The sequence below is a fragment of the Eumetopias jubatus genome, unplaced genomic scaffold (assembly GCF_037043125.1).
Source record: "Eumetopias jubatus isolate StellerSeaLion01/CBP00866 unplaced genomic scaffold, mEumJub1_p1.0 scaffold_9, whole genome shotgun sequence".
Taxonomy (NCBI): Eukaryota; Metazoa; Chordata; class Mammalia; order Carnivora; family Otariidae; genus Eumetopias; species Eumetopias jubatus.
In genome coordinates this window covers 53,652,904-53,668,460 of record NW_028274815.1, presented here as the reverse complement: position 1 = coordinate 53,668,460, position 15,557 = coordinate 53,652,904, and the positions used below count along the sequence as shown (strand labels likewise).

The 15,557-nt window shown below is 41.9% G+C and overlaps 1 protein-coding gene across 2 annotated transcripts in view; it reads left to right on the top strand.

The window, feature by feature from the left end:
- The window catches only part of ANTXR1 (ANTXR cell adhesion molecule 1), a 211,868-nt gene that overhangs the window by 46,375 nt on the left and 149,936 nt on the right, over positions 1-15,557 (top strand). For both annotated transcript variants that reach the window (XM_028116302.2, XM_088026499.1), the window contains exons 4-8: positions 5,260-5,341; positions 5,919-5,952; positions 7,177-7,256; positions 10,074-10,142; positions 11,828-11,908. In XM_028116302.2, coding sequence (XP_027972103.1) covers positions 5,260-5,341; positions 5,919-5,952; positions 7,177-7,256; positions 10,074-10,142; positions 11,828-11,908 — 346 coding nt within the window. The remainder of the gene's footprint in view (positions 1-5,259; positions 5,342-5,918; positions 5,953-7,176; positions 7,257-10,073; positions 10,143-11,827; positions 11,909-15,557) is intronic.

The window sequence follows — 15,557 nt, the reverse complement described above, 5'->3', positions numbered from 1 at the left end:
CCACTACAAAAAGAAACAACTGCTAAAGGAATTCTTCAGGCTAAAGGAAAATGATACCAGATGTAAACTAGATCTACAAAAAAAAAAAGGAAGGAGGAATAACAGAAATGATAAATATTTTCTTAATTTTGCAAAAAGATGATTGCTTAAGACAGATATAATAACTGCATTTTGGAGTTTATTACATATCTAAAAGGATATATTACAGTAATAACATAAAAGATGAGGGGGGATATATGGAATCAGAATGTTAAAGCGTTCGTTTTTTCATTATACGAGAAGTGACACAGTATTAACTTATAGTAGCCTGTGTTAAAGTAAGGGTGAATACTGTAATCCATAGAGCAACTGCTATAGAAAGGATGTAACTACAGATCCTACAGATGTTAAAAGATAATGAAGAAATATTATAAACAACATTATGGAAAGAAATTCATCAATACAAAAGAAATGAATAAATATCTGTACATATTACTGCATATAAATTATAGCTCACTAAAAATATATATATATAGAAAAGGATCTTTGGTTCAGCATGCAGCTCAGTATCATTAATCATGTTGGCCTATCCTTACGTAAAAGTCCCAAAGAGGCTATCATTTATATACATTATAAACAAATGATTAGAGTTGGCTGTGAAACATCAAGACTGCAAAAGTAGCAATGAAAGGTCTTTAATTAATCTATGATCTTTTGTTCTGTTCACTCCATGTTTTTGGTAGTCAGCATCTGGAGCCATAAGGCCATCTGGAAATGTTGTAAATGCAGCATTAGCAGTAGTAAGTAGTGATGTGTGTTTACAATATAAGTTGAGGCTCCAAAGCCAACAACTGCCGGACATTTGAGAAAAGTCCAATTCCACAGAACTGGAAGGTCTTTTACTCAGAGGCAAGAAGTTGACAATGTAGAGCTGATGTTGGGTTATTCTGGGGTGGTGGTGGAGATTGTTTTATGGACTGAAAATGTGGTAGACATTGCATAACCCCAAGGAGGATTTTGCAGTAGGAACATCACTAGGATACTTAGGAGAAAAGCTTGTTGAATGTAGTGCTTCTTGACATGCTTATGTGTGTCCATCCTTTAACGTTTCCATCAGCAAATCTTATCAAAATGTCACATCACAACCAGAATCCCAGAAAGTAATCTTCATGAAGTATGGGAAAATTCCCCGGGCCACAGAAAGTCCAGCAGACGTCGTGACCAATTCTCCCACCCCCTACCCCTACAAACCAGTGCAGTGCTGGGGGGCACGGTGCATGCTCAGTAAATCGTTGTGGAAAATGAATGAATGGATGCATGCATGCATCCAAGCTGGAATCATTCATTCAACAGCAAATTATCTACTCTATGCTCATCATTAAGTCTTGGAGGGATTGTACAAGAAACACAGGACATGTGAACTGGAAACCCTTCACTTCTACGTAGGAACACTGGCAGACATGTGAAACCACCAAGGAAAATAGGAGACTCTTTACTAGCAGCCTCTCCATAGGATTCCCTGCCTCTCTCATTTCCCAGGAAGATAACATTTCATTTGGTAATAACCAAGTCCTCAGAGAGGTTCTTATCACCCCCTTTAAAAGATCTTTCTCCCTGTTTTCTTCCATTCCTCAGAGAGCATTAAAAAAAAAAAAAAATAGGCCCTTATTAATAGTTCTATTGTCCCAGAATTAAAACAGACCCACCATTCCCATGAACCGTGTGTTCTGTTTGCTTAGATGTTGTGGGTGCTTAGAGAAGGGACAAGGAGTAGGGAGGTGGGGCCATAAGTCATTTGATCTTTTGACCAAGAAGGGTGGTATATGGGGAGGTTGTGATCACTGCTTGGGACTGGTGAGTTCCTATCTTGCCAGACATAAAGTATCAGGGAGAAAGACATTTTCCAAAACAGCCTTTGCTTGTTCTGGTACCAAAAAAATAGAAAGCCCAAGAAAACACTTATAAAGAAAAGGAAATAGGCTTAGAGAAAACACCCCAGTTCCCAGACTTTATTTGGCAGAGAAAAAAATACAGTGAAGCCAAGGAACCTTTTCCACACCCCCAATATGCCTTTTTTTAACCCTCTTTTTTTAAGCTTCGGTCTTAACACAAGATTCCAATTTTAGTGTTGCCGAAATGTCCTGAACTTTGCAAAGATAACGCCACATTTTCTTTTCTTTTTCACATTTACTTTTAATGCCCAGTCTCTTCTCACCTAATTGTCAGAAATTAGCCCCCTCCTCTTTAGTGCCCCCAGCTCTTCTGAAGTGTTCCACGTGCCACCTCTGTGTCCTCAGGAACAAACCCCCAGTCCCCTATCCCAACCTCAGTCCCATACCCCAGCCTCACCCTCTTGCCACCTTGCCACTGTCCTTCCCTCTTGAAACTGCTGGCCAACAGGGCAGTGCTGCCCTCTGATAATGTCATCTTTATCCCTCCTTCTAATGCACAGATGTATACCCTTTCTTATCACCAAACGACAGAGTTAAAATTAAACTATGCCTTTTGATAGGAGTTATTGAAATACCGGGGGCAATATAAAGGGGTACAACACAGAGAATGGTTTCTAACCACCACATGGGCACAGATCTAGGCTCAGTTATCAAGTCAGCGTCTGCCTGGCCTCCCTCCACATGTCCACGTGAAGCTCATCCCTGCCCCCAAGACTGACTTCTTCCTAGGATGATTAACTTCTTCAGTAAATATTTATTGAATGTTTGTTCTGTTCCAAGCACTGTAGTAAGCACAGAAGATATAGTGGGGACAAAAACAGACAAGGCCCAGCCCTCATGGAGTTTAGAGTCTCGAACTGGTGAAGGAGATAGCTAAACAAATTAATACATAACCAAATGTTATTAGTTACAAAATTGTTGGGTGCCATGAGAAATCCTAATTGAGGGAGTTAGTCTAAATAGAGGAAGTCAAGTAAGGCTACTTTGAGCAATTGACATTTAGGTTGGGACTGAAGTCTGGGTAAGAATTAGCCCAGTGAAGGGCTAGGCAATGGTAGCCCCAGTCCACAGGCAGCAATGATTGCAGGTGTGAAAGGCCTGTTGGAGAAAGTTGCTTGGGAAGACCAGGGGAGCTCAAGCGAGGAGAGTGGGGGCAGAGTGGTACAGATGAGGCCGAACAGGGAGGCAGAGGAACCATCCCATGTAGGCACTGGAAGGCTTGGCAAGTTTTTCAGATTTATACCAAGTGTAACCCAACTGCTATTGAAGGGTTTGGAGCAGCGGAGTGAATGATTCGGCATGTTTTAACCTATATTTTAAGAACATTGTAACAGCCATGTGGAGAATGAACGGAAGAAGGGCAAGCGGACAGTCAAAAGATAGCAAGTGACTGTCTTAGTGATCTAAGCAAGAGAAGATGATGGCTCAGACCATGGCCCTGGCAGAAGAGATAGAGAAGTAGTCAGTTTTACGAATGTCTAGAATAGAACTGATGGACTCGATGGCAGATTATGTAGGGGGAGCAGAAGGAGAGAGGGAAGTGAAGGCAGAGGGGCCAGGAAGGCTTCTGGTTTCTGACTTGGGCAGCTGGGCACGTGGTCTGATATCTAGGCCCTGGAAAGAAAAGCAGACAATAGTCAGAACATTTCCCAAAGTCTGAGTTACTTGGTCTTAAATATTCCACTTGAGAAGCATCAGCAACCCAGGCCAGGGACAAGCTCAGGCGAACCCCTGTTTGGTTTGTCTTTTAAAACTTCCAACATCTTGGCAATCCAGCCTCGTCACTGCATCAGTTTTAACAGAAAGTTAATTTTGCACTAGACTTCTTCCCCAAGCAATTGCCGGGATAAGATAATAATGAATTTTGTTCATTCATTCAAGGAGAAACTGTTTAACATAGTGATGGAGAACAGGGCCTCTGGGTTTCAAATTCAACCTCTGCCACTTAGTAGTCGAGGGACTTTGGGCAAGTTCCTTAGCCACTCTGTGACTCAGTTTCCTTATCTGTGAAACAGACATAACAGTATATCTACCTCAAAGAGCTTTCTTAAGATATAAGCGAATTAATTATAGGTGGTGTATTTCTAACAGGGGTTGGCACATAGTGACTACTCAGTCAGTGTTAGAAATTACCATTGCTCCTCATTAATCAAGTGTTACTGAAACCTCCCACTTCTCTAGCACTGATCTAAAGGAGAATGCTGGGCAGAGTAGAGAGCCATTTTTGAGTCAGACCAATTTGATTTCAAGTCTGATCTCCTGCTTAATGTCTTTGAACCACATTTTCTCACCTGTTGTAGGAGAGCCATAATGCCCACCTTGAGCAGTTATTGAGAACATAAAATCAGAAATCCTTGATCAGGGCCTTGTACATAGCGGAAGCTCAGTAAATGGGAGGTTCTTTCCTTACTCAAAAGGAGCTTGCCTTCCTAATTTACATAGTGCAACTCCGCCTCTGTCACTAAAGAGGCCCCGGTGAGAGATAATTACAAACCCTTTTGTAGGCTTACAGATTAGGAATAAGGTTAATGTTTCTTCAGAAATTAACTTTTTTTGCCCTTTGGGCATGGTATGGAGCTATTTAAAAGACAGAAATGTGGATGTGGACATCTTACATCCCAGAGAGAATGGTCTACAAAGATTCTCTTCAGTCCACAGACCATCCACATTTCCCATCACCAGTTGGACCCTTTCCCAGTGCCATAACCCACTTCCTCTTCCTGCCCCCCCCCACCACTACCCTGAGCAACCAGAGTAAGAAAACATGGACACCAGCCCACAGAAAACACTCTCGGTTGTCCTGGAAAGGGTAGATTGCCTGAGCTTTTATTTTCAAAGCTGACTACACAGTTTCCTTTGACACATCCGTGCAGGCAGCAGAGTTTGCTCCCAACACCTGCCGTCCCACCGTCGCTCCTTGTGGTGGCCTTGCCCTGGGTTCTTGGTACTCGCCTCTTTCTGGCTCACGTGAGCTGTTTGCATCTTGATATAAAGTTGCCTGAGTTGTCATGTCATCCCCTCCGGAGCAGTTGCATTTTAGGACTCATTTCCAATGTAGAATGAAAACTTTGTCCTGTTAAGGGGCAGAAAGCTCTTGTGAGCAGGTGGATATTCCTGCAAAAGGATCCCTTCATCTGAGATTTCACTCATCCTCCCTTATGGCTAACCCTGAATGGATAATGTGCTACCAAGACTTTCGCTCTAATAGGCTTTTGGGGGACGTGGGGGTACTATCGCAGGATCCACAAAAAAAGAGTAATGCATATCTCTCTCCACAGCAAAGTGCAAAATGCTCTAATAAGACTAACAGGGTGTCTTTGGATTTCAGGGAACAGATCCGTCAAGGCCTAGAAGAACTCCAGAAGGTCCTGCCAGGAGGAGACACTTACATGCATGAAGGATTTGAAAGGGTAATTTTAAAATGGTTTTCAACTCTAAATATAAAGTGTGATAGGGAAACATCAACATAAGGATGGCCGATGAGATAAGACACATGTAACTGAACAACCTCCAAGAGCAAGGAAGTAAAAACAATTTTTCCCACAAGCTTGCACACTGATAACTCTATCCCAGAGAAGTGAATTTCCTCGCTCCCTCCCTGACACCAACAAAGGGCTTGTTAGCTAATGCTTGGCTGACACTCATGAATCATGCCACACGCAAGTCCCCGACATTTCCAAGGTAAACTTTTCTATATGGTGCGTGAGTGGTTGAGACAGAACGTCAGTGACTTCAGTCATAAGGAAAACAAGTCCCAGTCTGTGAGAAGAAAGACATGGATCCATGTTCACAAGTACATTAGTTAAATGTCAAGGTAACTTTAGATGAACGCCGACCATTGGTATTTGAGCAAAGCCTGGGTGGGTTACGTAAAGAATCAAGACTGAGCTGGCCCACATAGCCAGCCCCAGAACCCACTGCCCACTATGGTATTTGGAATAGCACACAGTGGCTCTAGGTCTAATGTCTCTTCTGTGTGTTTTTCAGGCCAGCGAGCAGATTTATTATGAAAACAGTCAAGGTAAGACTATAATATGAATTATCAAACTTTTTTTTCTGTGTCGGCCTGAAAAAGGGCTTCAGTATCTTCACTTTACAAAAGATAAATGTGATGTCCATAATCCTCCACACCTCATCACAAAGAAGACAAGATGACATGTACCAGGTCAAATTCTACCGTCCTGTTGATGCCAAAAAAAAGTTACATAAAAGTAATGAGGAGCCCATTATGGGCCACAGTCTATAATGTCCGTGAACAGCTTTGCATGCTGAATTCATTAAATTAATAAGTACTTGGATAGGTTAGTAAAGTCTTGGATTTTTATGTCAAATTTAATCTTTTTTTGTCCTTCCCCAAGCTCCAAGCCACTTCATTACTGTGATTGGGTATGATATTAAGGTGAAGATACCAGTGTGGTTTAAAGTTGGCTTCATTTAAATGAAAAAAAAAATGTATGCAATGTACTTAAAGTGTAGAAAATATACTTCTTATTATGATTTTAGCTGTTGTTACTATTACTACAGTGTCTTTCATGGATAGCCTTTCTTTATCTGAGGCAAATCTTTTGAAAGAGATTCAGTATCACAGTGGGGATTTTTCTCCCAGGCTTGTAGAGGTGTCTGCTTCCTATTTCCCTCTAAACTGCGACAAATAGAACAGACCCAGTATCAACACTAAGGCTTGTTAATATGAACCAACCCTCAGCCATGTTAGAAGTCTAAAAATCACTGAAGGAATTCTAGTAGGTTTTCCCAGCTGGTATAATAACTTCCACTCAGCTTATAAATCACGACTATTTCTCCTTGCCCGGTTCTTCAAGGGGTAAGGGGTATGGTCCACTGCGGCCTGTGAGGACTCCTGAACAGCCCATGTGGTAGAGTCTCCCCCCAGGCCTTAACCTCAGTCACATGGACAGTTAATAGAAAATCAAAGAAGTTTAATTCACTGGAGCTACTCCCAGCTATCAGTCCAGTGACCATTCCAGCAGGCTTGGCCATTTCTGGAGAGAGGACTGAGAAACCCACAAGCAAAACTCCCCACCCCCCCGCCCCGCCCCACAGTTGGTCCCCACAGATGCATTCTTCTTCGTGCTGGAGGTGCTTCTAGTCCCGAAAGAAAAGTTTCTGGTTCTCATAAGATTGACCTCGGGTAGTTGAGCTTATGAGACGTCAACTCCCAGGACTGAGAGGGGGTTTCCCTGAGTGCGGCAAGATGGATTGAGTGGGTCTGTGTTGTGTTGAGCAGGATACAGGACGGCCAGCGTCATCATTGCTTTGACCGATGGGGAACTCCATGAAGATCTCTTTTTCTATTCAGAGAGGGAGGTAAGCGATGGCCTGGCCTATATCTAACACAGACATGGAAACAGGGCTCCTTCCTCCTCAGAAATGGGCTGCACTCTTTCTACTCAGACAACAAGATAGGTGTTCTTTGTAAAACCCCTAGGGTAAAATAGTGTCTCATATGTAAAAAAAATAATAATAACAATTCATTTTTTTAAAGTGAACTCTCATGTCTTACACATGGTAGATGTTTTTCCCCCTTTCAAAATATTTGCCTGTTGCTCTGGGTTTTGAGGGATAAAAGTTGCTTACCATGACTTGATTGAAAGCACTATACTTATCTAGCAGTTTTGAAATAACTATATATCACTTTCAAACAAAAACGGTGCCGTTTTTCCTCCCATTTCTGCTAAAAACAGGAGGAGGGGAAAGAATCACTTGAAATATGTAAGAACCATCTGGTCAGAAGGTATTAATCATTGAGATTCTCACTCCGAGAATCAAAGTTGAATATTAATTGGTAGCAAAGTAAATTGCAATTGCTCCTACAGTATTTCTCCTTCCTTTTCTTTATGTTCTTGAAAAGTATTCCTTAAAGCAAGTAAGAGAATTCTCTCTAAACGAAGCTTCCAGTTTGTATAAAGAGTTTCAGAAAAAGAGGTTTATTTGGGAGTTGAGTAATAATGTTTATATTTAGGAAATCCTTTCTTTTCCAGTCTGAGATTTGAGCCACATGTATAATTGGCCCAAGAAACCAGTTCACCATTACTGACAAAGTGACAAAGGCTCATTCGGGCCAAGTTAGAGAGAAACACAGTAAGGAAAAAGACAGGCAGTGAGGAAGGAAATGCTGGCTTCTGGGGGAGGAGTTAATCAGAGCCTGACACTTACTTCAAGCTCTTGACTATTATTTGATTTAAATTCAGCTCCCTTGGCAAACAATCATTCATTCATTCGTTCATTCATTCATTCATTCATTCATTCAGTGTTAACTGAGTGCACCGCATGTGCTGGGCACTTTGCCTGATACTAGGGAAACAGGTGAAGAAGGTACGTTTGCTGCCCTCACGGTGCTTACCACGTAAGGATGTAATGCTGCTTTTTGAAGCCTCTGCTGGCTAAGGGCATGAGGAAATGATGTAGGTAAACACACTACTTCTCCCCTACCCATAACTAGTACAAAAGATCATTTGCACCGGGGAAGCACACAAGTAAATGTGACAGACCCTGCCTGAGCATTTGGAAAATAATATACTCCCATATTCTAAAGTTGAAACTAATGATACAATGGGAATGCAGAATGGCTTATTTTGGGTGCTACACAACAGTCAAATAAAGTAAAAACCCTAATAAGGAAATAACTGAATATGAAATAAATGATGGATGTCAGAGGCTTAAAGTACGGGTTAGTAGAAAAGAATTTTAGGTATGGCGCATACAAACTTGGAAAAATATTTGGAGTGCCAGCGCCAAGAGAAGGAGGCTTTCTGAAAAAGAAAGATAAAGCTCAAGATAACATAAAGAAATGAATTTTTCCATTTTTGAGAATCCTATATAAAGCCCAATTAGAGGGAAAGAGTCAAAGAAGTTACTACAGATAAGGCTAGAGATAGACTGTGTCTAAAAGTTAGTTTTATCCTTAAAGCAGCAAAGCATATTTTTAAAATGAAGGAAAAAAAGATGTCTGTTTCTTCTAAAATTCAGTGTTTCAGAATGTTTCAATCACAAGTGGGTTTGAATACTAAAGCGAGGGGTGGAGGAGGAACACAATTCAAATCAATATGCATACACTGAACACCTACTATGTGTTTACTATCAATTATTTATTAAGCACCTACTGTATATTCCAATGATTTCCAAATTTTAGTTTCTGTTCTGAAACACAGAAGAACCTGGAAATAAGATATCAGAGCCTTTAATAAATCAAATATTAAAATCAAGCCAAAACCTGGATGTTATTCATTATGTTGCCCTCTCGATACTTAATTGTAGAGAAGGTCATGGGTTCCCTTACTCGAATATAGACCATAATTCCCACACCATTAAACCAGTGTACTCTGTGGGAATGAAAAGGGCCTTATTCACAAAGGGTGCTGACATTTATAAGCATCTGCGTTGCTCTAGGCCTTGTATGAGGAGCTCTGAATATGTTATCTCACTGAATCCCCAAACACTTTACAGAGCAGAGCCAAAACTAGGTATATTGGGTCCCAAAGGCTACATCCTTTCTATTATACCATGCTGCTATTACAAAGGAAGAGAAGTATGTCAATAAAAATTCCTCAAAGGAATGGACTAATCATTTCCCCAGAATATTTTTTTAAGATTTTATTTATTTACTTTTATTTTAGAGAGAGAGCAAGCAGGGGGAGGAGCTGGGGGGAGAGAGAGGGAGGGGAAAGAATCCCAAACTGACTCTGCACTGAGCATGGAGCCCAGTGCAGGGCTCGATCTCAGGACCCTGAGATCATGACCTGAGCCAAAATCAAGAGCTAGATGCTGAACCGACTGAGCCACCCAGGCGCCCCCCCACAAGAATATTTAACAGGCTTATCCTAGCTTCCTGTTCCCTTTTCCTCCCCTCATCTTTCAAATCCCTTCATAAGACTCTACTTCCAACGCTCTTTCTCAGCACATCCCATGAGGCTAATCACTCCCCTCATGTCCCTCATACGTTACGGTAGAATGTGCTGTTTACTAGAGGGTGAACTCCTTGAGGACAGGGATTGCCCTCTCCATTGTGGTACCTGGCACATAGTAGGTGCTCAATAAATACCTGATTGTGGAAGTTAGTCTGGTTAATCCAAAAGGAGTATATTTGCCACTTCTCTGTCTAATGGCTTTTCTCCATTGACCCAGGCTAACAGATCCCGAGATCTTGGTGCCATTGTTTACTGTGTCGGTGTGAAGGATTTCAATGAAACACAGGTATGGATTTCCTCAGGTCTGGGAGCTTGTGAATAGAGAACATGTGTATTCAGTGCAGCAGCACAAACACCCCTCAAATAGGTTCTTTTTCCATAAACGTTGAGCAAGCAAGAATTATTGGATGTGTAAGGGACGTGAAACCAAGCCAGTGTGCTTGGGGGCCGTGAACGCAGACTATCCAGGCAGTGTCTTCTTTGGTTGACTTTCTTGGCAGATGTTAAATTGCCAAGGTGTCGAAACAGATCTGAATAACATTAGAAAACTTGTTGTTGTTGTTGTTTTTCATTTAGTTTAATGAATCTAATTTTGCTTAAATGTCAAACATCCCTCTTCTCCCATTAGAAATTCAGTGCATTTTCAATACAAAAAAATAAATACACAGTTGGTCCTTGAGCACTGCAGGGATAGGGATATCAGCTCCCCTACACAGTCAAAAATCCATTGACAGCTTTTGACTCCCCCAAAACTGAACTACTAACAGCCTACTGTTGACTGGAAATAACATAAACAGTTGATTAACACATATTTTGTATGTTATATGCATTATATACTCTATTCTTATAACGAAGTAAGCCAGACAAAAGAAAATGTTACTAAGAAAATCACAAGGAAGAGAAAAGACATTTACAGTATTTTACTGTATTTATTGAAAAACATCCGCGTGTAGGTAGACCTGCTCAGGTCAAACCCATGTTGTTCAAGGGTCAGTCATAATTGGCAAGTGGGCAAAAAGAATATACAAGTATAGATATGCAAATTGTGACATTTTGCTAACAACCTACATAAGTGTTCCTCAATGTAGGTCATCATTTCTTTTTGTTTTAATGACATGGGACAATGCTTGTGATATGTTATTAGGTGAATAAAATAGGGTTACAAAACAGTGGGGATAGTCTGAGTCCACTTTTAAAATAAATGTGTATATTTGGGGAGGAAAAGTATGAAAGACTCCATAGTATATCAAATTAATAATAGAAAAATGGTAGGTGGAAGATAGATAAATGAGTAACTTTTTTTCTTTTTAACACTCCTGGGTTTTCTGAAACTTCCCATTGGTTATGTGTTACTTTTGCAATCAGGGAAGGTCATGGCACTGACCATGATGGTGGCAGTCACAGAACTATAGATTTGGAGTAGAAAAGTCCACAGATCAGATTCTTCTTTCTCCTGTCCTCTGTTCCATGAAACAAGAGAGCCAAACCAATTGCAAGGGTCCTCTCCTCAATGAGTAATTTGGGCGAAATGGAAGGGGCTCCATTCATTGGCCTCGCCCAACACCAAAACTTAAATTTATTTTTAAAGTTGCTCTGAAAGGAAACCTGAGTCTGTTCGATTCAAATACAGTTGCCAACAGAAATCTGAGCGAATGGGAGAAAAATGAGCCAATGGCCTGCCCCCAAATCCATAAATAAATCCACCCAGGCCAAATGTTCATCTAGCTGAGCAATCTTACCTCTGCTCCCAAGGCGAAAAGTATCAAAACAAATGTAAAAGCTGGAGCTGACCTTCTAGGCCTGCTCCAGAAAGGCCACTGGTAAGCTCATTATTACTGAGGGCTTTTTGGTGAGGCCCAAGGCCTCAGGTTCCTCTGGGTTCTAAAAGTCGACGGAGCCCCCTGGACTCAGTTCTCTGCAGCCAAGCCTGACACATCTCCATGTGCGTTTGTGTGTTTGCTGTGTTCTCAGCTGGCCCGGATTGCGGACAGCAAGGACCACGTGTTTCCCGTGAATGACGGCTTTCAGGCTCTGCAAGGCATCATCCACTCAGTGAGTAGAGCCCTTCCTCTAAAACTGGACCTTGGGCACTCTCTGCCCCCGATCCACTAAAAATCGCCCAGTCCCCTCCCTCGAAGGCTGGTGTTCTCTGCTTGAGACAACATTCCCTTGCCTATCTTTGTTATCTATCATGTCCCACTTCTCTCTCCTGCCTTCCACACGTGTTTCTTTCTTCGTTCTCCTGCGCCAGTTGACCCTACAAGGTAAATTAAAAATTGAAGGGAATGGGCGCCTGGGTGGCTCAGTCGTTAAGCGTCTGCCTTCGGCTCAGGTCATGATCCCAGGGTCCTGGGATCGAACCCCTCGTCGGGCTCCCTGCTCCGCGGGAAGCCTGCTTCTCCCTCTCCCTCTCCCCCTGCTTGTGTTTCCTCTCTCGCTGTGTCTCTCTCTGTCAAATAAATAAATAAAATCTTTTAAAAAAAATTGAAGGGAACTCTGGTCTGGCAACAAGCCAAACTTCAGATAGTTCCAGTTCTCACACTGGAGACATCGGTTGATGGTGTGCACCTGACCTCAGCTTTTCCAACCATGACTGAATGCAGGCTGCCTTCTAGAGCATTGGCAGGCTCAGTCTGTATCTCTTGACCATCAGAGGTACTTTCGACCAGTGGTTCTTTACCTTGGCTGAGGTCATCTGGAGCAGGATTTTTAAGATCTTCCCAGGGGACTTTACTGGAACCACAACTGTAGACCTGTGGTCCCCAAATATGAGGGATTCACTCTTCTTCAGGGTTTTCAATCACTATCCCTTCTTTCCACCCCAACCTGGGTTGGATGGAACAATCCCCACACACACAAATGGGTTTTTTTAGCCCCCAATTTCCTGTCAGTGAACAGGATCAGCCTCTCTTTTCCACCCTCCATACATAGGCCAGGCCCTTGGTCCAGCCGGAATATTGGATGATGCTGGTATTTATTTATTTATTTATTTATTTATTTATTTATTTATTTATTTATTTATTTATTTTATACTGATCTTTAAAGCCCCAGCCAGAAGGCCAGTGTATGGGCCACACTGTGATGAAGTCCAGAAGCACTGTCTCCTCTACCTTTAGGTTTTGTGATTGGGCAGATGGCCTGCAGTTTCTCCAGCAGAAGCTCACCAGGCTCCAGGGTCCAGGATGCAGATTCAGAGCTCAGAGGGTCACTATCCCCTTCAGATATCAAGGGGGTCTTAATCCAGGTGATACCAGCCAGAACCAGGATCTACCCAGCTCCCCCCGACTGACCTAGGAAAACTCCAATGTACTTTCATGCCCACTCTCACTCCCTCCAAGGTTCGCTAAGAACTCCTGTGGGGTGAAAAGAGCTTTGGAGCTGGTCATCCCAGAATTGAAATGCTGGCCCAGCGATTTACCATTTATAGATCCTTGGATGAGTTATCTCACATGTTTCCTTATTTGTAAAAAGGGATTGATAGTAAGACTTACATCACCTGCCTGTTTGAGGATTATAAGAGATAACACTGGTGAAATTACTTAATATTTTTCCAGGCACATAATAGGTACTCAAGACATATGAATTACCTCCTCCTTCACTTTCCTTCCTCATCATATAATGGACATTAGTGTCAGTTTCCCCCAATCCTCTAGATTTTCTTGAATATACTTAAAAACCACCTGGGAACCTTGCTTAAAATACCAGTTCCCAAGTCCTATCCCCAGAGATTCTATTGCAGACAGTATGAGATGGTGCCCAGAAATCTCTGTCTTTTAAATCTGTTGGTTTTTTTTTTAAATAAATGCCCCAGGGGCACTTTCAGAACATTGATATATGTAACCTTAAGTTTTCAGAATTGTGAAAAATAATCTCACCTCAGGTTAGGAACTCCTACCTTAAATATGTACAGATGATGGTCATCTTATTCAAGAGGTATTTGTTGATAAGGAACAGAAACCAACTCAAACTACTTTCACCAGAGAGTGGAAATTATTGAGAGATAGAGAATTATCAGTGCCAATATTAGATCCCCAGGTGAGGGACCCCTGCTCCAAATAATTTCTGGGATCAGTGTGGCAAACTTGACAACATAGGCAACAAGGACTGCAATAAACATATAAAACAATACCCAAATGGTGCAAAACATGATTTGGGGCTGATCATGAAGCTCAGAGGTGGATTATTGTGGGCTGGAGCCTTCATGAGAAAGTGGGACAGACCTAAATCTATGAAAGACCCGGGAGGAATGATGGGTAGCACCAGGGAATAGATGACATGACCCCAGGCCAAAAGCTGGAAAAGGGAAAAGTATAATAATGCCTATCTGTCTTGGGGGAAAGTTTGGTAAAGGATCAGGAGTAATAAGAAACAAACCTAGACATTGGTTTGGAACCAGACTGATAAGAGCCTTGAAGGGGTTTTGATTCCAACTTCGTGGGTGTAATCACTGAAACATTTGGAACATCTAACAAGTGATATTTCAGAAGAGAATCTGATGGTGGTATCTGTATATAGGGGAAAAAATGGGGGGGTCTAGAGGCAGGAGCCTACTGCAGCATGAGTGCACAGTCTTGCTTTCAGATAGCTGGATTCTGAACAGGGACAGCTCTTACCTGTTCAAAGGTTCTTAGGAGCCATGTGCCCACATCACTCAAGAGGCAGTTCCTACCCAAATAATCAGAATCATTTTATCTGCATAAACTGGTGTTGTACTTGACTGTTTCTACCTTAGCAACTCACCCAAGCTCGACGTGAGCCCCCTAGGTGTTTGGAAAACTCTTCCCACCCCCAAATGGAAATAACTCTAAAGATGTTTCAGGAATTTTAGCACAATGGTCTCCCAAAGACTGGGAAAAAAATAATAATTTGAGACTCCAGTCTCCAAACTTGAGCTGAATGATAACGTTCTTTTGAGCTTTTTATCTGGGAGTTAACGCTCATGGTTGAGATCCTTTCAACACTTGAAACCCATGTTTATGGCAGTTGTTAATTCATTTACTTGGACAGAGAAACAGGGACAAGCACGGCGGGGCTCATCTTTCTCAAGACAGACAGAAATAATTATGGCCTCAAGTTGGCTATTTTTAAGAAGTAGGTTCATTTCTCCTCCGGATACCGAAAAGAAAACTCTTGTTTTTTCCTCTGCCATCTGAAGCGTCTATTCCAACTTGTTCCCACGGATGTTGTTTTGTGGCTGGTGATTTTCTTATAATAAAACAGGACTGGTCTTAATTATCCCAAATAGGAGTACAAAGCAGCTCTCAACAATCTCAGATGGTTCATCAGCTTTTCAGCCCATCATGACCTTATATTTAAATCCCAAATCAAGATGCAGGAGCTAATATTTTTTTGCTCTTTTAGCCAGTACTCATTGAAAACCTTAAATAGTACACTCTTGCCACTCAGCTACAAGTAAAGCAATGGAGACCCTGGCCTGGTGGAGCTTACAATCTAGTGGGAGGGGCACATAAAAAATGTAAATAAATACATATGTATAGTTAAAATTGTGATAAGTGGTACAAAAGTAACAACCAGCCACCAAGATTAAGAGTAAAGGGATTGACACAGAGCCCAGGCCCCTTTGAAGACATGACCTGAAGAATGAAATCAAGCCATCCACTGGAAGGGCATGGATAAAACATTCTTGGCAGCACTCAGCCCTGTGATGGAGCATGGGAGAATGAAGGAAGAAGAAGTGGGA